The sequence below is a fragment of the Giraffa tippelskirchi genome, chromosome 8, assembly GCF_054371585.1.
Source record: "Giraffa tippelskirchi isolate mGirTip1 chromosome 8, T2T-mGirTip1v1.2.pri, whole genome shotgun sequence".
In the NCBI taxonomy this organism is placed as follows: Eukaryota; Metazoa; Chordata; class Mammalia; order Artiodactyla; family Giraffidae; genus Giraffa; species Giraffa tippelskirchi.
The window spans coordinates 136,899,462-136,924,366 of NC_137282.1; the positions used below are offsets into that span (position 1 = coordinate 136,899,462).

Genomic DNA, 24,905 nt, shown 5'->3' on the forward strand with positions numbered 1-24,905 from the left:
CATGTCCAGCACGGTTCTAGTGCTAAGAAATCATTTTAGTTTTGACATCAGTTTTGGCAGAAATAACAATACCAGGGCATATCTAAGATCAGTTTTGAAGAAGCTGCTACCCACCTGTGAAAATACAGCTCCAGAGTTAGGTGGAAATGAGGGACCATAGGTCAAGCCTGGTGCTTACTCTCCTTTAAAAGCGATTTCTAATCTGAGTTTGCATGTGGGAATGCCAGCTCACCTTCCACCCTAGCCACCCACAGGTTTCTCAGCTCTGCCTAACCCAGGGAGTGCATCATCCTTCCTGCTCCCCAAATATGGGCTGGATATGTCACACCCCAGTAGACAGATGCCTTTGGAAGGATTCCCATGCTAGGTGTTACATGTAAGACAACAGCAGAATCTGAAGGTTATCACAGCGATTGCCTGCACCTCCCAGGGCCAGCTGGTGTGCACATCTGTGGCATCCTGGTAAGGTCTAGGGAGACCATGGGGACCCCACCTCTGGAGCAGAGGAGCCCAAGCAGACAGCACTAAGGACAGAACCCAGTCTCAGGCTGACTGGTTCTGCACAGAACATTGAAAGCTTTCAATTGGAGACATTTTTCCTTTTCGTTTGTTCTTCTAGTAGCCAGAAAGGCAACTGTGCCGAAGACAATGACTCGGATGCTTTTGCTCTTGCTGTACGGCTTCGTGTTTCTTTTAGTTACAGAGTCCTGCAGGACATTATGCCAGGTAAGAAGAAGGAGGTGGGAGGATGAACTGATAGGGAGACGGAATGGAAACTAGAACCCGTGAGTTAGCCAGCCCATCTGAGCTGAAGGGTAGGTAGAAGACGGGGTGAAAGTGAAAGTGAAAGTCGCTCAGTTGTGTCTGACTCTGCGACGCCAGGGATGGAACCCAGGTCTCCCGCATTGCAGGTGGATTCTTTACCAACTGAGCTATGAGGGAAGCCCGAAGACTGGGTAGAATGGCCAACCAGAAGAAACTGCAGGTGCAGGTCACTGAAACCCGTTTTAGCTAATAGCTGCCAATTATTTTCCCATCTGCTTTTTCCATAATTTCCTGAGATGCAAAGGGGTTCGAATAATGTAAGGGTAATCAACTCTTCTTCCCATATCCTTTGATGGTGAAGCTTTCAGTGGTAAACAGGGTAGTGCCTCTTCCTTAAAGGCACTTGAGAATGTGGAGAGCCAGGAGGAGTGTTACCTTGACTGTGTGCGTTTGTTAGTGAAGTCGTGTCCGACTCTTTGCGACTCCATGTTGGCTTGCTAGGCTCCTCTATCCATAGAATTCTCTAGGCAAGAATACTGGAGTGGGTTGTCATTGCCTTCTCCATGGGATCTTCCTGACCCAGGGATTGAACCAGGGTCTCCTGCATTGCAGGCAGATTCTTTACCATCTGAACTATAGGGAAGTCTCCAACCTTGACTGGGAGACGGTTAATGGCATTGAGTGGGCAGGACTTAGGAATGGTCTCAGCACTGTGAAACATTGTCCCACCCAAAATGGCATCTCCTTTGAGAAGCCTGATGGTGAACACCACCAATGGGCAGGAAGGAGCAGTGAGCAACTTGGTCATGTGGCAGCCTGGATGGGAGGGGGTTTGGGCGAGAATGGACACATGTATATGTATCGCTGAGCCCCTTTGCTGTTCACCTGAAACTATCACAACATTGTTAATCAGTTATAATGCAATATAAAATAAAAAGCTAAATAAAGAATTCTTTCTAGAAGTTTCCAAATAATATTCACCCTATAAGTAATGTGCTCCTGGATGGAAATTTTCTCCATGACTCCCCTCCCCCTAATACTGAGTTACAGCCCAGTTTCTGAGAAAGATTAGAGAACCCCTCAGAAAGACCTTTTCTAGGAGGCACCCCAACCCCACAGCTCTGTACTATTTCCTCTTCATTTCCTCATCCACACTCTTCCACAAGACAGAACTTGGAGGCTGAGCATGGGAGGCTGGCTTTGTTTTCTTGATTATTGGGGACTCAACTTACCAGAAACGTTCCATCCTTTTCTTCTCAATTTACAAGTTCCTGCGGGCTGAGCTTTTTTTGGGGTGCTATCTGTCTTCCAACCTCTCTCAGGCAATTCTGCCGCTTTAGCGGGTGATGGGTTTGCAAGTGTCTTGTTCACAGTATTAGTCTGAGGATTGTCGCTATGTGTGTGTGTGTGTGTGTGTGTGTGTTAGTCGCTCAGTTGTGTGAGTCTTTGTGACCCCATGGACTAGCCTGCCAAGCTGCTCTGTCCATGGATTGTTGCTATCTGAAGCTTAAGTGGCCCAGATCGGATACCACCCTAGAAATGAAGAGATCAGGCGGAGTTGTGTACACACGGACTTTGGCAGATTAACTGGAAGTGAATCAGTTCCTTCACTTAAGAAGACAGTTTCCAGAATTCCTTGTAAATAGCATACCATCACCTTCTGCCCTCCTATCTGACTAGCAGGATGTGATCTCACTGGAGTCTGTTTAATGGGCCAAGTATTATCCAGAATTGTTCATTTTGAAGTGCTTTATTATGTTGCATTGGAGACCATGATCCAATCAAGATGGGCTGAGGGCATCTTGAAATCCTTGCACGTCCATGCATCTATTTATTTATTTATTTGGTTGGCACTGAGTGGCATGTGAGATCTCGGTGCCATGACCAGAGGTCAAACCTGTGTCCCCTGTATTGGAAGCATGGAGTCTTCACCACCGGACCCTCAGGGCAGTCCTTCCAGTAATAAATTAATAACAATATTTTTATAAATAAACTGCCAACATTTCCTCACTACATTTTTTTTGGCTGCATACTTACATGTGAATAATTTTGTAGTTTTTTTCTATAACAAAAATAGTAAGATGATTCAGTTTTACCTCTAAAATTGATGATCAGATTTTTTTCATTCTTATTGCTAGTTAAAAAAAATAGCTTTCAGCTTCTCAATTCATTGTTAATTATGTCATGTAAACATGTAAGAAAGATTGTTGTCAAATCTGGGGAACACAAATTTTTTTCATATGTTAGTTGCAAGGTATCTCGAGCATTTAGGATTTTCTTGTTCTATGACTAATTGTAAATACTATGAGAACAAATGCCACTTATATGTTGATGTCCTCCTTGTAAGGCAGATATGACTGCAAACTACATAAATATATCCTATTGAATCCAAACTAAGCATATACCCAACTCAACTTCTACCAAAAACAGCTACATCCTTTGAGTGCTCTCCAAAATAAGGGAGAATGTAAAGGAGGGGGAGTTGGAAAAAGAAAAAAAAGGACTGAACAGATGATGGCTAAACTATTTTGCTTCTGAAAATTTAATAAAACATATGATAATGATGGAGCTTCCCTGGTGCTTCAATGGTAAATAATCTTCCTGTCAATGCAGGAGATGAAGATTTGATCCCTGGGTTAGAAAGATCCCCTGGAGAAGGAAATGGCAACCCACTCCAATATGCTTGCCTAGGAAATCCCATGGACAGAGGAGCCTGGCGGGCTACAGTCCATGGAGTTGCAAAGAGTTGAACACGAATTAGCAGCTAAACAACAACAATGATCATGTGAACACATTGCTAGACTCTCTTTCAGCGCATGGAAGAGGCCCATGCAAGCAAGGGGTTCTGCAACTTAACCTTCATTAATTTCCAGTAAGTCCACATCTGCCCAGGGTGTATTTCCTAGATAGAAAGCAGATCATTCTTCCTGGAGTGGAAGGAGTTCTCCTGCTGAATAGCTGTGGAAAGAAATCTGTTCAGGCTGAGGGGAAATGGGACCATGGTGACAAATTCATGGTTTTAGATTTGGTGGAATGCTGGCATCAGAGTTGATTCAGATGTGGTGAAAGTGAATCACTGGGTGCACATTTTAGTGATTGCTTTTGACCTAAATTTTAATTTTCCCTTCCTAGGCTGCCAGCAAGAGCAAGGAGCAGGTGTCTGCCAGGCCACACGGTATGTTGGCAGCAGTTACTAACAGCTGGGCGTGTTCCTATCCTTCTGTTGTAACACAGAGCTCTTCTAAGCCCTCTGTCTCATGGTGTGGTAGATGGCACACCTCACTGGCATGTATCTGGACTTTTCTTTTACTCTTCTCAACTTAAATTGTACCTTTGACCCCTGCTCCCTTCTTGCTCCATCCTGGTCTGAGAGTTGTTTGCCATAAATCCTTTGGATTGAACCAACTCAAAATAGAGCAATGGCTATGGGGGGTCTATGAGACCCCATTGATGACATAACTCCTTGTAAAGTTCTGGAGCTGAGAAATCTCTTTTGTTTTTATAATACTTTTTTAAATTTACTTTTTTAATTGAAGGATAATTGCTGTACAGGATTTTGTGGTTTTCTGGCAAACATCAACAAGAATCAGCCATAGATACACCCATGTCCCCTCCCTCCCGAATGTCCCTCCCATCTCCCTCCCAATCCCACCCCACCCCTCTAGATCGTCACAGAGCCCGGTTTGAGTTCCCTGAGTCATACAGCAAATTCCCACTGGCTATCTATTTCACATATGGTATTGTAAGTTTCCACGCTACCCTCTCCATGCATCTCATCCCCTTCCTCCTCCCCTCCCCCCATGTCCATAGATCTGTTCCTTATGTCTGTTTCTCCATCGCTGCCCTGAAAATAAATTCATCAGCACCCTCTTTTTAGATTACATATATGTGTGTCAGTATATGATATTTGTATTTCTCTTTCTGACTCACTTCACTCTGTAAAATAGGCTCTAGTTTCTCCCACCTCATTAGAACTGACTCAAATGTGTTCCTTTTTATGGCTGAGTAATATTCCAATGTATATATGTACCACAGCTTCTTTATCCACTCATCTGTTGATGGACATCTAGGTTGCTTCCATGTTCTAGCTATTGTAAATAGTGCTGCAATGAACATTGGGGAACATGTATCTTTTTCAATTTTGGTTTCCTCAGGGTATATGCCTAGGCGTGAAATTGCTGGGTCATATGTGGTTTTATTCCTAGCTTTTTAAAGAATTGGAGCTGAGAAATTTCTTAGAGAATATCAGGGATGCTGGCTTACAAATTGTATCCTGGGAGAGCTGCAGGTCTGAGGGGTACTTAGGGGGGTTCCTAGGGGGTGAGAGAGGGACCTAGTGGACTGAACTATGGGCTCTTCTCTCTTACTCACTTCAGCTGGGATGGTACCATTTTTATCTATTTTAAACCTAGAGTTCAGGATACTAGTTTGTTGGAAATAATAGGAGGTTGTCAATGAAATAGATGATGATCACTGATCTATTTCAATCATCCTGCACTTTACAAAGAAAAGACACCTGATGTCCATAGGACTGATGTGCCTTCACTGTGCGGACACCATGGTAACTGGCCCATGTGGTCCAGAGCCCAGACCTCTCCATCCAATGCTGATACCTTTTCTTTTCTCAGGTAAATGCCATGGCGCTTGTGTGGACAATTCCTACTGCAGCCAACCTTGCCCTCCAGACACTCCAGGGGATATGGGGTTTTTATGCAGGCAAAAGAAATGGCACAAAGTCACTGACACCTGTCGGACTCTCACTGCCTTCAACATCTTCGAGGTAACGTCCTTTCTGCCACATGCAAAGTGGAGCCCCAAATTAGCAGTGCAGCACTATTGACAATAGTCAGGACATGGAAGCAACCTAAATGTCCATCAACAGCGAGATGGATGAAGAAGTTGTGGTATATGCATGCAATGGAATATTACTCAGCCATAAAAAGGAGTGAAATTGATCATTTGTAGTCATGTGGCTGGACCGAGAATCTGTCATACAGAGTGAAGCAAGCCCAAAAGAGAAAAGCAACTACTGTATATTAATGCACATGTATGGAATCTAGAAAAATGGTACAGATGAACCTATTAGTAGGGCAGGAATGGAGACACAGATATAGAGAATGGGCATGTGGTTATGGCAGGGGAGGGGAGGGTGGAACGAACTGGGAGAGAAGCATTGGCATATATACACTACCACGTATAAAATAGACAGCTAGCGGAAAGCTGTTACATAACACAGGGAGCTCAGCTCATTGCTCTGTGATGACCTAGAGGAGTGGGATGGGAAGGAGACTCAAGAGGGTAGGGATATATGTGTACATATAGCTGGTTCATTTTGTTGTGCAGCAGAAACTAATACAACATTGTAAAGCAATTATACAATTAAAAAATAAGAAATTAGCAATGCACGTAGCACTCAATTAGGGGAAAGTGGACATGAGGCTGTGTGGTTGGTAAGTGTGTTTGTACCTGTCCTCTCTACACAAGAATGGAGTTTTTAACTTTGGGCATTTAAAGTTTTGTATTCCAGTTTCCCCCAAATTTTCATGACATAAAGACTTGATCCCTTAGGTCAGAGCTAGAAGAGCCTACTCCTCCATCTTCACTCATATCTCTTCAATACTCTAAAGCCTCGATAGATAATCAACACGTTCTACACTGGGCCACAGCATGGGGCAAGCCTGAGAACGTTCATATCCTCAGAACTCAGGCCCCCACCTAAGACCTAGCACAGGCCATGAAGGTGCTTTCTGTACTCAGTTAAGATGAGAAGCAAGCTGCCTCAGAGGGAAGGACTTCATGGTCAAGCAAATGAACCTATTTTAACACATACTCAAGTCATTACACATTCAGAAAAATCCAATTTTTATATATTAAAATCAAGTCCAATGTTGCTTTGTTTCCTTTTGTTTCTTTTTGTTCTCTTCCAGTGAGGGCTTTACCTTTCTCAAGTTCAGCTCCTGATTCCTCCAGAGGAGTCAATGCCTTAGCATTTTTTTTTGTCCTGGGAACTTTTACATGCCCTATTTTGGGGTGTGGCTGGTGGAGGTTACCCCTGAAATTCCTGATCAGACTTCAAAAAGCAGCCCTCCCCAGAATGTCTGCCTTCAGGGTCACCCCTGATTTGAACCAAGACCCACATCCCATATATTTTCATATTTAAAAGCTTTAAATCAAGCTTGTGCACATGGGTGTCAAGTCACTTCAATCGTGTCTGACTCTTTGCGACCTCATGGACTGTAGCCTGCCAGGCTCCTCTGTCCATAAGATTCTCCAAGCAAGAACACTGGAGTGGGCTGCCATTTCTTTCTCCAGGGGATCTTCTCAACCCAGGGATCAAACCTGTGTCTCTTATGTTTCCTGCATTGATAGACAGGTTCTCTACCACTAGCACTACTTTGGGGCTTATAAACTGCTAAATAAAATATGTTCTGTCAGCTTCCCTTCCCCAATTTCATCCTGTACCAGAGGGCAGTAGAAAGCCAAGATCATACATCTATAACCTGAAACCAGGTGTCCCTTTGCCCCTCCACCAGCCTAAGGGTGAGCACAGTGGTGTCCAGTCCAACCTTGGCAGCACAGACTTGGGGGAGGGGTCCCAGAGGTGGGCTTGGAGTTGTCAAGCAGTGAATTCAAGTGTGCAGGGGCAGGGACAGGGGCTGTGAGTGGGCATAGCCTCAGGCCATGGACGTCCTGTCTCATGTGAAGGGCCAGGCTGGACCAGGGCCAGAAATGAGCCTTTCAAGTGATGGTTGGCAGTTTTTCCTTATAAAGGACCAGATAGAAAATATTTTGGGCTTTGTGGGTCATATGGTCTCTGTCGACACTACTCAACTCTGCCGTTACAGTGTGAAAGCAGAAATAAATTTCACAGAAATTTGTTTGTGTGAAACACAAATAAATGATCGGGCTGAGTTCCAATAAAACTATATTTACCAAAAATCAGGCCATTTTTGGTGATAATAACCTGGTGATTATTGCCATAACCTGGCGATCTAGTGGTTAAGACTCTGCACTCTTACTGCTGAGAGCATGGGTTCGATTCCCTGTTACGTAACTTAAATCCCACAAGCCATGCAGTGTGGCCCGCCCACCCCCACCCCACCCCCCAAAAAATCAGGTGGTTATCCTGGAGCCATAGTTTGCCCTGCTTCCTCTCAAGGGTGACACCCAAGCCTAAATCCGTGGGAAATCTATCAATACTTTCAGTCCTTTTTCTGTCTGGATGTTCCAATGGATTCATCCAAATTCAGTTCAGAATTTCTATTTTAAAAATATGCTCATACCTCATGCTTCGCCCCTTAAGAATAGTAGAAATAAGCTTAGATGGCGCTAGAAATCTACCTACAGAATGAATGTGCAGCATAGATGCATAGAAGAAGTCAGAGAGGTGTGCTAAAGACCACAGTTGCTATTTTGGGCAGGAAGCAGGCAGCTGGCAAGGCAAGGCTTTCCTTTTCTGTTGACACACCGTGGTATTGGGCAGGTTATTCACAGCGAGTATGAGCTTGAGAATGTAAAATCCAAAAACGTTATGCAACACACAATCATGTAATCAGACCGTCCCAAATTTTAGTAAAACTCCTTTTCTATTTAAAATAAAAGGAACATTAAAAAACTTTCTATTGCTGTTTGCCATTTCTTAGGCAGATTTGAATTCTGTTCAAACATTTGGAGGATCAAAAATAAGTGAATATACCAAGAAGCCTGAGACCATTACAGATTTGTTAATGGAAAAGTGTCCACAGGATCTGTCCTGTGTGATCAGGAACATTCAGGAGTCTCCCCGGATCCCGGGAAACATCGCTGTGATTGTGCAACTCTTACACAACATCTCCACTGTGCTAATGACCGATGTCGATGAGGCAAAGATGCAGGTGAGTGGTGGTGAGGATGTGGTAGAGAGTCATCTTGATGGAAAAGGAATGCGGGTGAGCTGGATACTCTCTGAGCTTTTGGGGGTCTGAGAACTGTGTTTTTCCTCTCAGTATCTCCAGTGCTTAGCACAGCGAGTGTTCACTAAATCTTCATTGAAGAGTGAATAAAGAGTGAATGAACAGAAGAATGAAAAGGTGAAAACAGTCAATCAACAAACATTTAGAGAGACCACTTATGGGGTGGGGATCAAACCCTGTAGTACATCTTTCCAGCGTCTATTTGGCTACTGAAAACTAAGAACCATGGTTGATCTGCAAAGAGAAAGAGACTTTTCTTACTTTCATTTGGAGTCAGAACAGGTTGCAAAAAAGGAAAATAACTGAGTGCAAAGAAAACAGCCATACATATCTGCCTCAGGAATATAAAATGGAACTGTATCCATTTTATTTTTTGCTTTGATCTTCAAAGCAGAGGACATTAAAAAGTAAGTTTGGCCTCTGGGACCGATTTCCAGTTTGGTATGTTCCTATACGTGGGCTCCCCTGATGGCTCAGTGGTAAAGAACCCACCTGTCAATGCTGGAGCCACAGGTTCGATCCCTGAGTCAGGAAGATTCCCTGGAGAAAGAAATGGCAACTCACTGCAGCATTCTTGCCTGGGAAATCCCATGGACAGAGGAGTCTGGCAGGCTACTGTCCATGGGGTCACAAGAGAGTCGGACATGACTTAGCAACTAAGCAACAACAAATGTTCCCATACAGGGTGCTGCACACAACTGGGATTCATTAGATGCTAACTACGTAATGGGTGCTCTGACCAGGGTAAACAAATGCTAGTTTCGCTAAGGTGTGAAAAGGAATTGATGATGGCAATGGGCATGGGGAAGGAAGGCATTGCATAAAATGGGAGGAAGGCAACTCCCTTGCAGCACTAACCTCACCTGGGAGTCTCATTAAGATGCTGATTCTGCATAGACATAGAAAAGAGACTGGTGGTTGCCAAGGGGGAGGGTGGTGACAAAGGGATGGATTGGGAGGTTGGGATTAGCAGATGCAAACTAGTATATAGAAAATGGATAAACAAGGTCCTACTGTATAGCACTGCTGTGGCTGCTGTTAAGTTGCTTCAGTCGTGTCCGTCTCTGTGTGACCCCATAGACGGCAACCCACCAGGCTCCGCCGTCCCTGGGATTCTCCAGGCAAGAATACTGGAGTGGGTTGCCATTTCCTTCTCCAATATATACATGCATGCTAAGTCGCTTCAGTCGTGCCCAACTCTGTGAGACCCCATGGACAGCAGCCCACCAGGCTCCCCTGTCCATGGGATTCTCCAGGCAAGACCACTGGAGTGGGTTGCCATTTCCTTCTCCTACTGTATAGCACAGGGAACTGTATGCAATATCCTGTGATAAACCATAATGGAAAAGAAATGCAAAAGAATGTGTATTTATATATATGTGTGTAACTGAGTCTGTTGTTGGACAATAGTAATTAATACAACCCTGTAAATCAACAATACTTCAATTTTAAAAAAGGGGGCTGATTCTGATTCACTAGGTCTGGGGTAGGGCCTGAGATTCTGGATCTCTAGGCAGTTCCAGGGGATGCTTTTGCTGCCAGCTGGAGGACCACTTTTTTATGTATAATTTTATTTATTTATTTATCTATTTATGTATTCTTGGCTGTGCTGGGTCTTTGTTGTTGCTCAGGCTTTGCTCTCATTGCGGCAAGCAGGGGTTACTCTCTAGTTACGGTGCGAGGGCTTCTTATTGCGGTGACTTCCCTATTGCGAAGCCGGGGCTCTAGAGTATGTTGGCTTCAGGAGTCATGGCTCCTGGGCTCTAGAGCACAGGCTCAACAGTTGAAGTGCATGGGCTTAGATGCTCCATGGCATGTGGGATCTTCTCGGTTCAGGGATCCAACCTGTGTCTCCTGCATTGTCAGGCAGATTCTTTACCACTGAGCCACCAGGAAAGTCCCAGGACCACACATTTTAAAAGTAAATGTTAAAAAAAAAAAAAAGTAAATGTTGACTGTCCTGGCAGATTCAGAGAGTGGCTCAGTACTAATCCCGGTTCTTCATTGACAGAGTTACAGCATCATGGCCAACCACATTCTTAATAGCAAAAGCATCTCAAACTGGACCTTCATCCCCGACAGAAACAGCAGCTGTGTCCTGCTACATTCAATCAATTCCTTTGCCAGAAAGCTATTTATCAATAAGCATCCCATTGACATAGCGGATACCTTCATCCACACGGTGGGAACCATCCTCTCTAGAGACCATCCTGGAAAGAATTTCACCTTTTCAATGAGAGTTAATGACACCAGTGACGTGGTCATGGGGAAGGTGTTGATCAGTAAAGAGGAACTTCAGGAGGTGCCTTCTCCTTCTCAGGCCGTCAGCATCGCATTTTCAACTCTCGGGGCCATCTTAGAAGCCAGTGTTTTGGAAAGCATCACTGTGAACGGGCTTGTCCTGTCTATCATTCTGCCCAAGGAACTTAAAAGAATCTCACTGATTTTTGAAAAGATCAGCAAGTCGGAGGACAGGAGGACACAGTGTGCGGGCTGGCACTCCTTGGAGAGCAGATGGGACCGCAAGGTCTGCCAAATGATTCAGGAGAACTCCCAGCAGGTGGTTTGCAAATGTAGCCCAAGCAAGATATTTACCTCTTTCTCGATTCTAATGGCACCCCACATCTTGCAGAGCCCGATCCTGATTTACATCATGTACATAGGCCTGGGTGTTTCTATTTGCAGCTTGATCCTCTGCTTGTCCATCGAGGCCTTGGTCTGGGGCCAGGTGACGAAGACAGAGATCTCATACTTACGCCACGTGTGCATTGCTAACATTGCGACCACCTTACTGATGGCTGATGTGTGGTTCATCGTGGCTTCCTTTCTCAGTGGTCCAACGAGGCACCACAGCACATGCGTGGCAGCAACCTTTTTTGTTCACTTCTTTTACCTTTCTGTGTTTTTCTGGATGCTTGCCAAGGCCCTCCTCATCCTCTACGGAATCCTGATTGTCTTCCATACGTTGCCCAAGTCCGTCCTGGTGGCAGCCCTTTTTGCGGTGGGCTACGGGTGCCCTTTGCTCATTGCTGCTATCACGGTCGCTGCCACTGAGCCTGGCAAAGGTTATCTCCGGCCTGAGGCCTGTTGGCTCAACTGGGACATGACCAAGGCCCTTCTGGCTTTTGTGGTTCCAGCTCTGGCCATTGTGGTTGTCAACCTGGTCACAGTCACACTGGTGATTGTCAAGACCCGGCGAGCGGCCATTGGCAGTTCCATGTTCCAGGAGGTGAGGGCCATTGTGAGGATCAGTAGGAATATTGCCATCCTCACGCCACTGCTGGGACTTACCTGGGGATTTGGCATAGCCACGGTCCTCAACGACAGCTCACTGGCTTTCCACATCATCTTCTCCCTGCTCAACGCCTTCCAGGTAAGTCCAGAGCCTTCTGACCGAGTCCACAGTGAGAGAATTCAGGAGAAAGTTTTGTGATCAGGAGCTCGTAGCATCGTATTTTTTTTTATAAAAGACAAAGAATTTGAAATAGCATATTGAGTCAGGAGGTCTTCCCAGGTGGCACTAGTGGTAAAGAATCTGCCTGCCAGTACAGGAGCCACAGGTGATTCAGGATTGATCCCTGGGTCAGGAAGATCCTCTGGAGGAGGAAATGGCAACCACTCCAATATTCTTGCCTGGAGAATCCCACAGACAAAGGAACCTGGCGTGTTACAGTCCACGGGGTGGCAAAGAGTAGGACATGACTGATTTGACTGAGTGCACTTGTGGAGGGGAAATTGAGGCAGGAAGTAAGCTTTTGTTCCAGAAAGGCCTGGATTAAAATCTAGACTCTCTGCCTTATGAATGTGTAACACTCTCTTGGGATATTTGCTTAACTTTGCCAAGCCATGTTTTCTTCATTTATGAAATGGGTAGAAGAATTCCCATTTTATAAGACTGTTTAAAAATGAAAGAACACAGTGAATGGGGGACTTCCCTGGTGATCCAGTCGCTAAGACTCTGGGCTCCCAGTGCAGAGGGCCAGGTTCGTTCCCTGGTCAGGGAACTAGATCCCACTTGCTGTAACCAAAGGTTCCTCAAGTCCCAACTGAAAGATCCTGCATACCGCAACTAAGACTTATAACAGCCAAATAAATAAATAAAATATTAAAAGCTGAGCTGTTGCTGTTTAGAAACTAAATAATACTACTTCCCCAAAAATCTAGGTATGTAAGTGGAGGTATTAAAATGTGCCCATATATTATATTTCTTTCTATTTAAAATTTTAAAAAAAATTTAAATTTATTTTTATTTTTTTCATAAAACTGTTTTCTTGAAGGATAATTGCTTTACAGTGCTGTGTTGGTTTCTGCTGTACAACAATGTACAACTCAGCCATGAGTACATATATGTCCCCTCCCTCTTGAATCTCCCTGTCACCCCCCTCACCATTTAGAATTTTTCGTGACCATTGGAAACTATCTTATTTTAATGAGGCAAGCCATCCAGAGTGGTATTAAAGACAGTCTCTCTTCTCGTCTTTCACCTCTGTGAATTAAGTGATATTCACAGTTTTATATGTATCTTTGCCAAGTTTTCTACGCTTACATACAAATATGTTTTCACATAGCATAGGGGTTAAAAATCAATGTATGTTTCCACTTAAAAATACATCCGAGCATTTTATCAGGTGACTATGTATGTATCTTTAATGATTTCCTACCTGGCTGAAAATTTTTTTTCATTTTTTCAGTTACGGTATACCATAGTTTCTTATACTGAATGTTAAATGTAGATAGTAACTAACTGAAAAGTGAGCTTTTATTTTTCTAAAGGCTTCTAAAATATTCCTTTTTTCCTAATCATGTATTTATTTGAAAATAAACGTTTTATTTATAATATAAATTTTAAGTCAAAAGTTTTCTCATTTTGCTCTTTTAGAATTTAAGTGTACGTGATTTCATCCTACAGCAAGTGTTTTGATGACTTGGGGACAACCTTGAGGGGTGAGATGGGGAGTGTGGGAGGGAGACTCGAGAAGGAGGGGTGGCTGATTCACGCTGTTGTACAGCAGAAACCAACACAACACTGTAAAGCAATTATCCTCCAGTTTAAAAAAAACACACAAAAATAGAGGTGTTTCACCTTTCGAATTTGTTTTTTTTTTCATTTCTATGGAAAATATTAATTACACCATACATTTTTTGTATAGCTCTTGGTTATTATCAATTGCCTTACCCACATTTATGCAGCTAGTCACTGGTAGAACTGGGATCAAAATGTAGTGTTCCTAGGGACTTCCCTGCCACTCCAGTGGTTTAGACTCCACGCTTCCACTGCTGGGGCATGAGTTGGGAAGCTAAGATCCCACATGCTGCGCAGCAAGGCCCCCAAAATAAAAAATATTTTTGAAAATGTAATGTTCCTAAAACTTCTCTTTTGGGTACCACATGGCCATTCATCATGAATGCTTAATGAATTCATGTTTCACTTTTAAGCATTTTTTTTCCTTGTCTCCCTTGGGTCCACTATACTGTGACTTTTGTTTTAAACCAGGCTGTGAACATTTATTTTGATACTATGAACTCCTTTACCTATTATTACAGGGTCAGCCTGTAATTATAGCTGTTTCTGCCTTGACTCCTGACAAGGAGGAGGGTGGGGCATCTATCTACATGCCAGGACCCTTGGGACAGTGAGAAGCTGAGAGCAGAGTCAGGGTGAAGGTCAGACCCTGGGGCAGGCACGAGGCAGTGGTGGGCTGGAACTGGCTTGTACTGGCTCAAGAGAGCTGACTGTTACCCTTTCAGGAATTTTGGGAGCTGATTGTAAACATATACATCTTTACAAATTAAATAACTGAGATTGAAAATGAAGTATGTAAAATAAAAATGTATCACTTTGTAATTGTTTGTATCTACATTTCACTGTGCTTTTGAGGTTATTGGCAACTATTATATCTGGGTGGTGGGAACACTGTGTAATGATGTGTCCATCTCTCCTGACTCCATGTTCATTGATGCCATGTTGCTGGATTGATTGATTGATTGATTGATATTATTTTCATTTTTTATCTTTTTTTACTGAAGTATAATTGCTTTATAACATTGTGTTAGTTTCTGCTGTACAAGGAAGTGAATCAGCTGTATGTATACATATCTCCCTTCCCTCTTGAGCCTGCCTCCCACCTTCCCTCATCATCCCCCACCCATCATTACAGATCACTGAGCTGAGCTCCTTGTGCTATACAGCAGCTATCTATTCCACTAGCTATCTATTTTACACATGATAGTGTTGCTAGATTTAAATCAGCCTGGAAGTATTTAACCATGGAGAATGGCAAGCGCTACAAAGTAGGCGAGTTGGTTATTACTATTTACCAGCAAGTCTGTGGATCAGAGTATCCTGAGGATGCCCAGTGGGGGAGGAGAGAAAGGACAGTCATCAATCCTCACTGCTGGAGGAGACAGAACCAACTGAGCAAGAAGCAGGACATGTGGGGACTGAGGATGAACCGAGATGTGGGGCAGCTGAGGCTGACGGGGCAGACGGAGAAGGGAGACTCCTCAACACGCAGGAGGTCAACAGAATGTAGGAGAAAGAGCTTCTTTAAAGATTTCATGGTTCTGTCTCTGTGGGAGCATCTCCATGGGTTTTAAAGCTCAAGCTGCGTGTGTGCCAAGTCCAACTCTTTGTGACCCCATACACTGTGGCCCTCCAGGCTCCTCTGTCCATGGGATTCTTGAGGCAAGAATACTGGAGTGGGTTGCCATTTCCTCCTCCAGGGGATCTTCCCAACCCAGGGACTGAACTCGCATCTTCTGTGGCTCCTGCATTGCAAATGAATTCTTTACCTCTGAGCCACCGGGGAAGCCCCAACCTTTAGCTAGGGAAGTGTTATTATGTAGTCAAGAGCTACCTTGACTGTTCATTTGGCAATCCATAACTTCTGACCCATGTCTCCCCTCATATTTACTGAGAATAACTGGCTGGGTGAGGTTGGAGGACCCTCTCTAGCTATTTTGGTGGGAGAAAAGTAAATGTTTTGGTCCATTTGGACTGCTATGACAAAAAGTACCATAGACTGGGTGGCTTATAAACACCAGACATTTATTTCTTATAGTTCTGAAGGCTGGGAAGTCCAAGATCGAGGCACACACAGATATAGATTGAGTATCTGGTGAGAGCCCACTTCCTGGTTTACAGATGGACAGTTTTGCTCTTGCCATAACCCTGCCTGGTGAAAGGGGCCAGGAGCTCCCTGGGGCCTCTTTTATTTGGGCCCTAAATCTCTTTCTTGGGATTCTGCCCTCATGACTAATCGCCTCTCAAAGTCCCCACCTCCAAATATCTTCACATCCAGCACTAGGATTTAACATATGAATTTTTGGAGTGCACAAATGTTCAGTCTACAGCAGTTAAAGCACAATCTTTAAAACCTAGGAGAACATCTTGAGATTTACCTGCTCAAATTGTGCTTTATCTACTAAAAGAAATTCAAAGAAGCTGCTACCAGTGAATTCTTCTCACTCAGATATAAAACTGTGACTAAAATCTTATCTGAATTTTTTGAAGGATATTTTTTGTAACTTTTCCCAAGGTGGCATGGACCAATGAAAAGTGATCCTGGTGGAATGTTTTCCTGTTACATATTTATTGCTATAGATGCAGGTTGTATAATAAAGCAATTAAATGCACACATGCACATACAGAAATACACAGAGACATGACATTTATTATTTCTTTTGTGCCGAGCACTATAGTAAATGTTCAGATACGAATATAATTAATCCAAACTCAAGAAATTAAAAATCAAAAAAAAAAAAAAGAAATTAAAAATCTTTCAAAGAGAGAGCTTAGTCCTTTAGCCCGCAGGAAACAGGCTAGAATTGTGGTTCCCAGATCTTTTAAATTTAACTCCTGGGTAAAATTTGTGAAGATTTTGGTTTAAAGTGTATTCCTAGTACCAAAACCAGACTGGGGTGTATTTGGCCCAAGCATCTTTATACAAGTGATACTTTATAACTGAATGGTTCACGAAATCAATGACATTTTCTTAGTAGACACGACAGATTTCAATGGTTTTCTTGTAGATTAAGAGAAACACTAAAAAGAGTAATGTGATAGAATCATTCCATGCTTTGGAGCACTCGACGGAGAAGGTGAACAGGGAGGCATACTCTAGTGTGTTTGGGGGCATAGCTGAGTTGGGTGGCCATGCACTGGTCCCTCTGAAGTCGTCTACCCTTCAGCCGGGTTTTTACAGATCATGATTGCAGGGGGTTTTATATTGTTTCTGCTGATGGTCACCTGGTTGTAACATCTTTATGGTGCCATTTGTCTTAAATGATGTACGTTAGCAGGCCTTAGCCTGGGTAAGGATCACATTTGATTATGAAATGGAAGCAGCTTAACAAGGATGCCTAAATCGAAGGTCATTATCACACGTATCTTGTCTGGTGAGTCAAGACCCAAGTAACCTCATCTCCAAGAGAAATTTTGTCTAATGTATGTTGTTGCCTTTCACATTTTCAAAGTTAAATCTCTGAGCTTCCTTATGTGAAAAATGGGACAAATACATTTCCTTCCTTCTTCTAGAGTAGTTTTGTGCCAATTACATGAAAAAAATGTTGAAAACTCACATGGATTATAATGATAGGAGAACAGCCACTGTGTGACTTTAATGGGGTCTATCTTTGTAAGAATCACGAGATGTTGCTGTTGTTCAGTCTCTAAGTCGTGTCCGACTCTTTGCGACCCCTTGGACTATAAACCAGGCAGGCTCCCCTGACCTCCACTGTCTGCTGGAGTTTTCTCAAACTCATATTCACTGAGTCGGTGATGACATCCAACCACCTCAACCTCTGTCACTCCCTTCTCCTCCTGCCCTCAATCTTTCCAAGCATCAGGGTCTTTTCCAATGAACTGGTTCTTCGCATCAGGTAGCCAAAGTATTGATATGAGATGAGAGATATGAGAACTAATTAATTCTCTCTATAGTATAATATCTGGAGCATCCATTTCTGAGCATCTGTTAGTGTACTTAGAAACTCGAGAATTTTTATGAGTATCCGTGGACTTAATTTTTCTTCACAAATATTATAACAGTTTTTAGTTGTGAATGGGGGAAGAGGGTTAGGGGTATTCATAAAAGCTGAACACAGCTGCTTTTGTTATTTTCTCTAGAAGTTTCTTTCATTACTGATTGTTCAAGAACAGTGAGGTGGCTGTGCATATAGCCTGTCTCCTCGGACTTTCTTGGGCCATTACATTCTGATGAGATGCACAACTCCTGATAAACACAAAACACCGTATTTTGCCCAAATAAAAAATTCCTATGGTATTCTTGCATGCCTCGGGGACCTCAGTCTGCTTAGTTTACTGTAGTATTCTAAGTGTCGAGAGCAGTGGCTGGTGCATGAAAAATTCTGTACCCATATTTGTTGAATGGATCAATCTAGGTGTTGTGACTTTAAAATGAGAGAGTCAAAGATTTAATAAAATGGTTTTTGTTTTTGTATTTAAGGATTTAGTAAAATTATTTTTACCTTCTACCAGAATAGGAACTGATAATAAGTACTGGTATTTATTATTATTATTTTATTTTGTTTAATGGCTCTCCCTCCCTCTTCCATCTTTCTCAGGGCTTCTTCATCCTGGTGTTTGGAATAATCCTGGATCCGAAGGTACTGTAAATTCTTCTGCTGTTTTCTGCATTATCAGTATTTGGCCCTGAAATGCTCACTTGTAAAGATCACTTATTGGGAGTCTTTCACCTCAGTCATTTGTGCAGACACTTCAACAGGACACTGAGGTCTCAACGATGCAAATAATACTACCAGCTTTCAAGCTCTTATGGGGCTAAGCTCTTATATTCATTAGCTCTCACCCTGAAAGCAATACTGGTTATTCCTATTTTTAGTTCTACAGATGAGGAAATTGAAACTCAGAGTGATTAAGTAGCTTGCTCACAATTTCTCAGATACCCACTCTAGCTAGCTGAAGCAGGAAAAGTTATTACATCTCACAGTAACAACTTTGGGAAGGTCTCTCTGTGGCTTGGAGGCATGGAGGCTATGCATAAAGAATCGTTCCTGATTCACAGCACAGAGGACTCCACATGAGGCTCCCCTGCCCCTTCCCACTTGGCTGGGCACAGAGAGAACAGCTTGGCGGGGCAACATCAGACTGTGTGTGCTAAGCCCCTCCACGCTGCCTGGGGAGGATCACTGATATCTGCATCTTGCATTATCATGTCTGATTGGCTGAGCCCAGGTCACATGGCTGCATCTTAGCTGCAAGAGAGGCTGAGAAAGTGAGTTGCTGGCTTCTACCTTAAAGAGCAGTGTACTTAAGGAAGGAAATTCTCCAAATACAGATGAGTGTGTGTAAGTGGTGTGATGAAAAATAAGTGAAAAAAGGGAACAAAACATCAGATATTTATTCAAGCTTTTAAGATCACCCTCTTTCTATTTCATTACATTGCCTCTTGGATTGAGGAAAGCAAACCTTCTAAATCGTAGATGCAAACACTCACACTGCAGGGCTTATTTTTTATTTTTTAAATTTTATGTACCTATTTATTGTACTATCAATGCTGTTTTACTACTAAGCTAATATGCAAGGTTTGTAAAAGACATATTTCACAGAGGTTCCTTTTCTTTTCCCATGAGGATACAATACCAACCTAGTAAAAGAGGTAAGGGTTAAGAAATTAGCCCTTTTATCCTGATATTTCTATGGAAGCTGTGTGCTGCTGGAGAGTCCTTAACTCATGAGCCTTAGATTCTTCAAATGGAACACAGACATAATAATGCTTTCCCTGCCTTCTGCGCTACTCAGTCACTTCAGTCGTGCCTGACTCTGTGATCTTCCGGACTGTAGCCCACCAGACTCCTCTGTCCTTGGAATTATCCAGGCAAGAATACTGGAGTGAGTTGCTGTGCCCTCCTCCAGGGGCTCTTCCTGACCCAGGGATTGAACCCACATCTTCCGCATTGCAATTGCATTGCAGGGGCATTCTTTACCTACTGAGACACCTGGGATGCCCTGCCTTCTCTGCTAGATTAAGATAAAGAACAAATCCAATTTTGCAAGTGAAACTGCATAAAAAGCATTTAAGGTTTTATGTAGTTATAGCCCATATGATTACTTTTTAAATGAATCAAATACCACAACTAGTATTTGTAGTCAAAGTATCAACAACAGCATTATTACTGTTGGTCCCGCCAGCAGTACTTGCTGGAGACACCCTCTCATCATACTGTTTGCCGGTCTCAAGCATATGCGTTAGTTCTTCATAATCTTCTAATCCTTAATTCCTTTTGTTAACCCCCTAGATAAGAGATGCCTTAAAGGAGCGAGTAAACTCTGCAAAATGGATCTCCAGGATATCAGAGGTAAAGCCTTCACGCTCATTTTTGCATTTAAAAGTTTGACGAGGTAACAGCCACATTGGAGTTTCTGCACCTGGAGTGTGCCAGAAACCATCAAACCACACATTTTGAGTGTGCTTCAAACCATCACCTAACACTTTTGCAGTATGGATTTTTCAGAAGAGCTTTGTGAGTGCCTCTTTGAGCTGTTCAGATTCTAGGTGGAGCACTGGGACCACATCCACAGAGATGAAAGTAGACTTAAATGCACTTAGAGGAGAGTGACAAGGCAGCAGAACCTGGAGAGGTGACCCTCAAACTATGGAGCAGGAGAGCAGGGGATGAAACAGAGAAATGAGAGCAGATGGAAAGTCTTGGGTCCCTGTGACAGCTCACTCATTCACTGTGACTCTAACCAGTTGAACCATATTCAAGGTGTGACAATTCCAGAAGAACAAATTTTGACCCTCACAAAGATTTTCTTAATATCAATAGCTTGATGTTCAAGAGGGCTTGTTTCCATGGTTACTGGAGTTGTAGAAGGTAGGGACCTGTTCAGGATATCGTAGAGATGGTTTGGTCGTTGGATAGTATACAAACTCTTATCATTTATCTTCAGTTCCTATAAAGTTAGAAACCATGTGTCATTATGCAAAGGTGTGACCCCTCAGCTGTTCTGAGTGAGGGAAAAACTGGAAAAAAATTTAAATGACAGCAAAACAGATTCAGGGTTGACCCAGGGAACAAACCCAGTAATAAGAGAAGAGGAGATCTAGGGTTTCCCATGCCAGCATCTGAAGCGATCCCTGTGGTTCTGCGTGGATTAACCTTGCAGGAGTTCTGCATGAAGGGGGACTGGGTCAGTGGCCCCGAGTAACAGCTCTGCCCCCTCCCTAGATTCCTTGCCTTTCCGTTTCCTGTCCTATGATTTCTTTAGCTTTCATCTTCTCTTCCCCTTATTTCCTCTTTATTTTCCTATATCATTTTGCCTTACTCTTTAAAAAATTTTTTAAATTTTATATTGGAGTAGGCTTCCCAGATGGTTCAGTGGTAAAGAATCTGCCTGCCAAGCAGAAAATGTAGGTTCGATCCCTGGGTCAGGAAGATCCCCTGGAGGAGGGTGTGGTAACCCACTCCAGTATTCTTGCCTTAGAAATCCCATGGACAGAGGAGCCTGGTGGCTATGATCTGTGGGGTCCCAAAAAGAGTCAGATATGACTTAGAGATGAAACAACTACATAGTTGATTAGCAATTTTGTGTTCATTTCAGGTGAACAGCAAAGTTAGTCAGTTATCGATATAGATGTATCTATTCTTTTTTCAAATTGTTTTCCCCTCTAGGTTATTACAGACTATTGAACAGAGTTCCCTGTGCTATACAGTATGTCCTTGTTGGTTATCTATTTTAAATATAGTAGTGTGTATCTGTCAATTTCAAGCTTCCAATTTATCCCTCCCTCCCACCTTTCCTCTTTGGTAATCATAGTTTGTGTTCTATGTCTGTGAGTCTGTTTCTGTTTTGTAAATATGTTCATTTGTATCATTTTTTTTTTTAAGATTCTGCATATAAGTGATATCATATGATATTTGTCTTTCTCTGCCTAACTTACTTCATGTAGTATGCTAATCTCCAGGTCCATCCATGTTGTTGCAAATACCTTTTTACCTTACTGTTACCCAAGCTTTGATCTCCTTCCCAGTCCTTGGTCTGCATACCTGGGAGATGGCTGATACCTTTACATGCTTTCCAGCTGAAAAAAAAAAAAAAGCCAACTTTTACTGAGAATAACCATTAATAATTATCTAAAACAATGATTCTCAATGTTGGCTGGATATCAGAAGCAACTGGGAAGCTTACAAAAAAATGTTGTTCCACCCCTGTCATCCCCTGAGGTTTTAACTGGATTGGTCTGCACCGTGACTTGGGTTTGGGGACATGCATAAGCTCTCTAGGTGGTTCTAGTGTAGTCAGAGTTGAGACATAGTCATCTAAGCCTTCCTGAAGTATCTCAGCAATGTAAATGTTTGCCTCCAACTAGCCTACCTGATATATTTCCACCTCTTCCCTGGGGTCGGCCACGATGCTCTCAGGAGAGAGGTCCGACCCTTCCAATCTCTTTCAGCTTAGTATTGCTCTTTTACATGTGTCTGGTATTTATCCATTCAGCTACCACAGGGAAGCTCTGCTCTTTGGTGTTATAGAAAATAGTTATTTCCCCCCCCATCCTTCTCTTTGTGTCTTTATATGCAAGGTAGGTCAGGATAATACCCAGAATTTCATTATTAGCTTGTTGATTGTCTGAATCAGTGGTTTTCCAGGCTGGCTGCACCTCGGAAGCACCTAGAGAGCTTGTAAATAAACCACTGTCCAGGTTCCACCCAAGAAATTAAACTAGAAAGTCTTAGAGTAGAGCTGAGCTATCGCTTTTTTTTAAAGCTCCCCAGTGATTCTCATGTACTGTTAGGGTCAAGAATCACTGGTCTGTTGGACTTCCCTGGTGTCCCAGTAGCTAAGACTCCAGCTTCCCAATGCAGGGGGCCCGGGTTCCATCCTTGGTTAGGGAACTAGATCCCACATGCTGCATCTAAGACCTGGCACAGCTAAATAAAATAAGTATTAAAAAAAAGAGAATCACTTTTCTGGGTCCTAGGCAAATTAATTCTTACCTTTTTATGTCCTTCCTTCACTCTGCCACTAGCTGTAGCCACAGTAAGTTGGTATTTTAGCCCTACTCAGAGGAAGTAGGCTATCACCTGTCTCCTCCTCTGCTATTTGTAGGTCTCTGATTTCTAGGTCACCATATCCTACAGTCCAGATTTAACTCTTTCTCCTTGGGCTACCTGCCTGGGGAGTGTCAGTCCCAGCTCCCCCAAACTAGGATAATAAACATACTTGTTTGCGTTCATTTTATACCCTACATGATGAATTAATCTATGTTCACATAGTAATAGGAGAAGGCAATGGCACCCCACTCCAGTACTCTTGCCTGGAAAATCCCATGGACGGAGGAGCCTGGTGGACTGCAGTCCATGGGGTCGCACAGAGTCAGACACGACTGAAGCGACTTAGCAGCAGCAGTAGCAGCACATAGTAATAATTACACCAGCAAGATGATATTTCCAATCCACAACATGTACCTGAAGCACAAGGATAATTTAGACCCAGGTGCATCACAAGGAGTTGACGGTACTGTTGAGAATTTCAGTAACTGAGAAGGAGCTGTTTGAAAATAAGATTACCTGTACCAGTTTTTAGATTCCACGTATATGTGTTATTATCTGACATTTGTTTCTCTCTTTCTGACTTACTTCACTCTGTATGACAACCTCTAGGCATAGCTCAGGGAACTCTCCACTCAGTGCCCTGTGGTGACCAAAATGGGAAGGAAATCCAAAAAAAGAGGGGATATATGTACACGTGCAGTTGATTCCTGTACAGTAGAAACTAATATAATATTGTCAAGCAACTATACTCCAATGAAAGTTAATTTAAAAAATGGAGTCGTTTGAAGACTAGGGGTCACTTTCCTGTTTCACTCTCTCCATGACAGTCAACTGCCTTCTCCCCACCCCCGTCTCAAACTAGAGGCTTCAGGAGAAGGATCTCTCACACCAGCCTATTCCCAGGGTGTCAATGGTTCTAAAATAAAAAAAGGACAGAGATGAGGTGAAGGCAAGAAATAAACTGCTGTAGGTCACAATTCTACATGTGCTTTTTTAAAAAATTGAGATGTAATTGACTTACAATATTATGTTAGTTTCAGGTGTACAGCATAGTGATTTCATGTTTGTCTAGATTATACTCCATTTAAAGTTATTGCAAAATAATGGCTCTATTCCCCATGCTGTACAGTATATCTTTGCCCCTTATTTATTTTGTACATAGTAGTTTGTACCTCTTAACCCTCTACTCCTGACCTACCCCTCTCCCCACTGGTAACTACTAGTTTGTTCTCTATATCTGTGAGTCAGCTTCTTTTTCTGTTCACTGGTTTGTTTTATTTTTTTTAGATTCCACATATAAGTGAGAACATACAGTGTTTGTCTTTGTCTGACATGTTTCACTAAGCACAATACTGTGCTTAATGAAATAATTCTCCATGTGCTTTGAATAATTGTGATCATATTAATGACTGAATAACTCAAAAGACTGCTGGTGACAAGTCCACTATCCTTTGTCTTCCTCAGAATGTTTCTTCTGATTTCTCTCGTCACCCCACCAAAGGGCCAAGCTAGTAAGCCAGGCAACACTCCTAACTTGGGAGGTGAGTGCACAACAAAGGGGACCCCATATACGTGGACTGTATGTGACATTTCTTGAAAAAAAAAAAAATCTCAATTTGATTGATTCTAATCAGAAATGATGTTTTCTTGATTGAAATGATTCTTCTCAGGCAATCTACTCTCACCTAGCTCTGGTTGGAGATATATTCACACTTCTAATTCTTGGACATCTGAAATTGTTATTGTCTCTGTAAAACAGTCAGGCTTGTCTGGGGTGGGGGGCGGGCGGTGCCTGTAAATCAGCCTGAGTATTTGAGAGGGGAGTGAGCAGAGGGAGCCGTGGTCCCAGCTGCTCCCTCTCCTCCTCCTTTTTATTCCCCATCCCCAGGACATCCTCCATGATATCAACAACATCCCCACATTTTCTACTGTCACCCTCTCTCTTCCCTAGTGTTAAAAGATCAAGGAATTATGATACACACTGTCTGTGGGAGGCCCTTGGAGATAATGCACAAGTTAGTTTCCATTTGCAGGAGGGTCAGAGACAGAAAGAAACAAAGGGAAGGGAAGCACAGAGTGAGACAGACAGGGACACTCAGTGACATGGGGCGGCAACTCAGAGACGGGAGAGCAAACAGACATGCGCAGCCA

General features: G+C 42.9%; 1 protein-coding gene across 1 annotated transcript; it reads left to right on the forward strand.

Moving 5' to 3' along the window:
- Positions 1 to 648: 648 nt before the first annotated feature.
- LOC145516474 (putative adhesion G protein-coupled receptor F2P) lies at positions 649 to 24,266 on the forward strand. The gene is made up of 8 exons (XM_081517713.1): positions 649 to 726; positions 3,898 to 3,940; positions 5,394 to 5,545; positions 8,409 to 8,639; positions 10,729 to 12,090; positions 18,300 to 18,341; positions 19,995 to 20,054; positions 24,219 to 24,266. Exons 1-8 carry the CDS (start codon positions 649 to 651, stop codon positions 24,264 to 24,266), a joined length of 2,016 nt encoding a protein of 671 aa, XP_081373839.1.
- Positions 24,267 to 24,905: the final 639 nt, after the last annotated feature.

What these genes read in the sequence shown, in the direction of transcription:
- LOC145516474 (XM_081517713.1), top strand. Translation starts at nt 649, where the DNA reads ATGACTCGGATGCTTTTGCTCTTGCTGTACGGCTTCGTGTTTCTTTTA. An exon ending in CCTGCAGGACATTATGCCAG is followed by an intron (nt 727 to 3,897) that starts GTAAGAAGAAGG and finishes TTCCCTTCCTAG; the next exon opens with GCTGCCAGCAAGAGCAAGGA. An exon ending in CCCTGCTCAACGCCTTCCAG is followed by an intron (nt 12,091 to 18,299) that starts GTAAGTCCAGAG and finishes CATCTTTCTCAG; the next exon opens with GGCTTCTTCATCCTGGTGTT.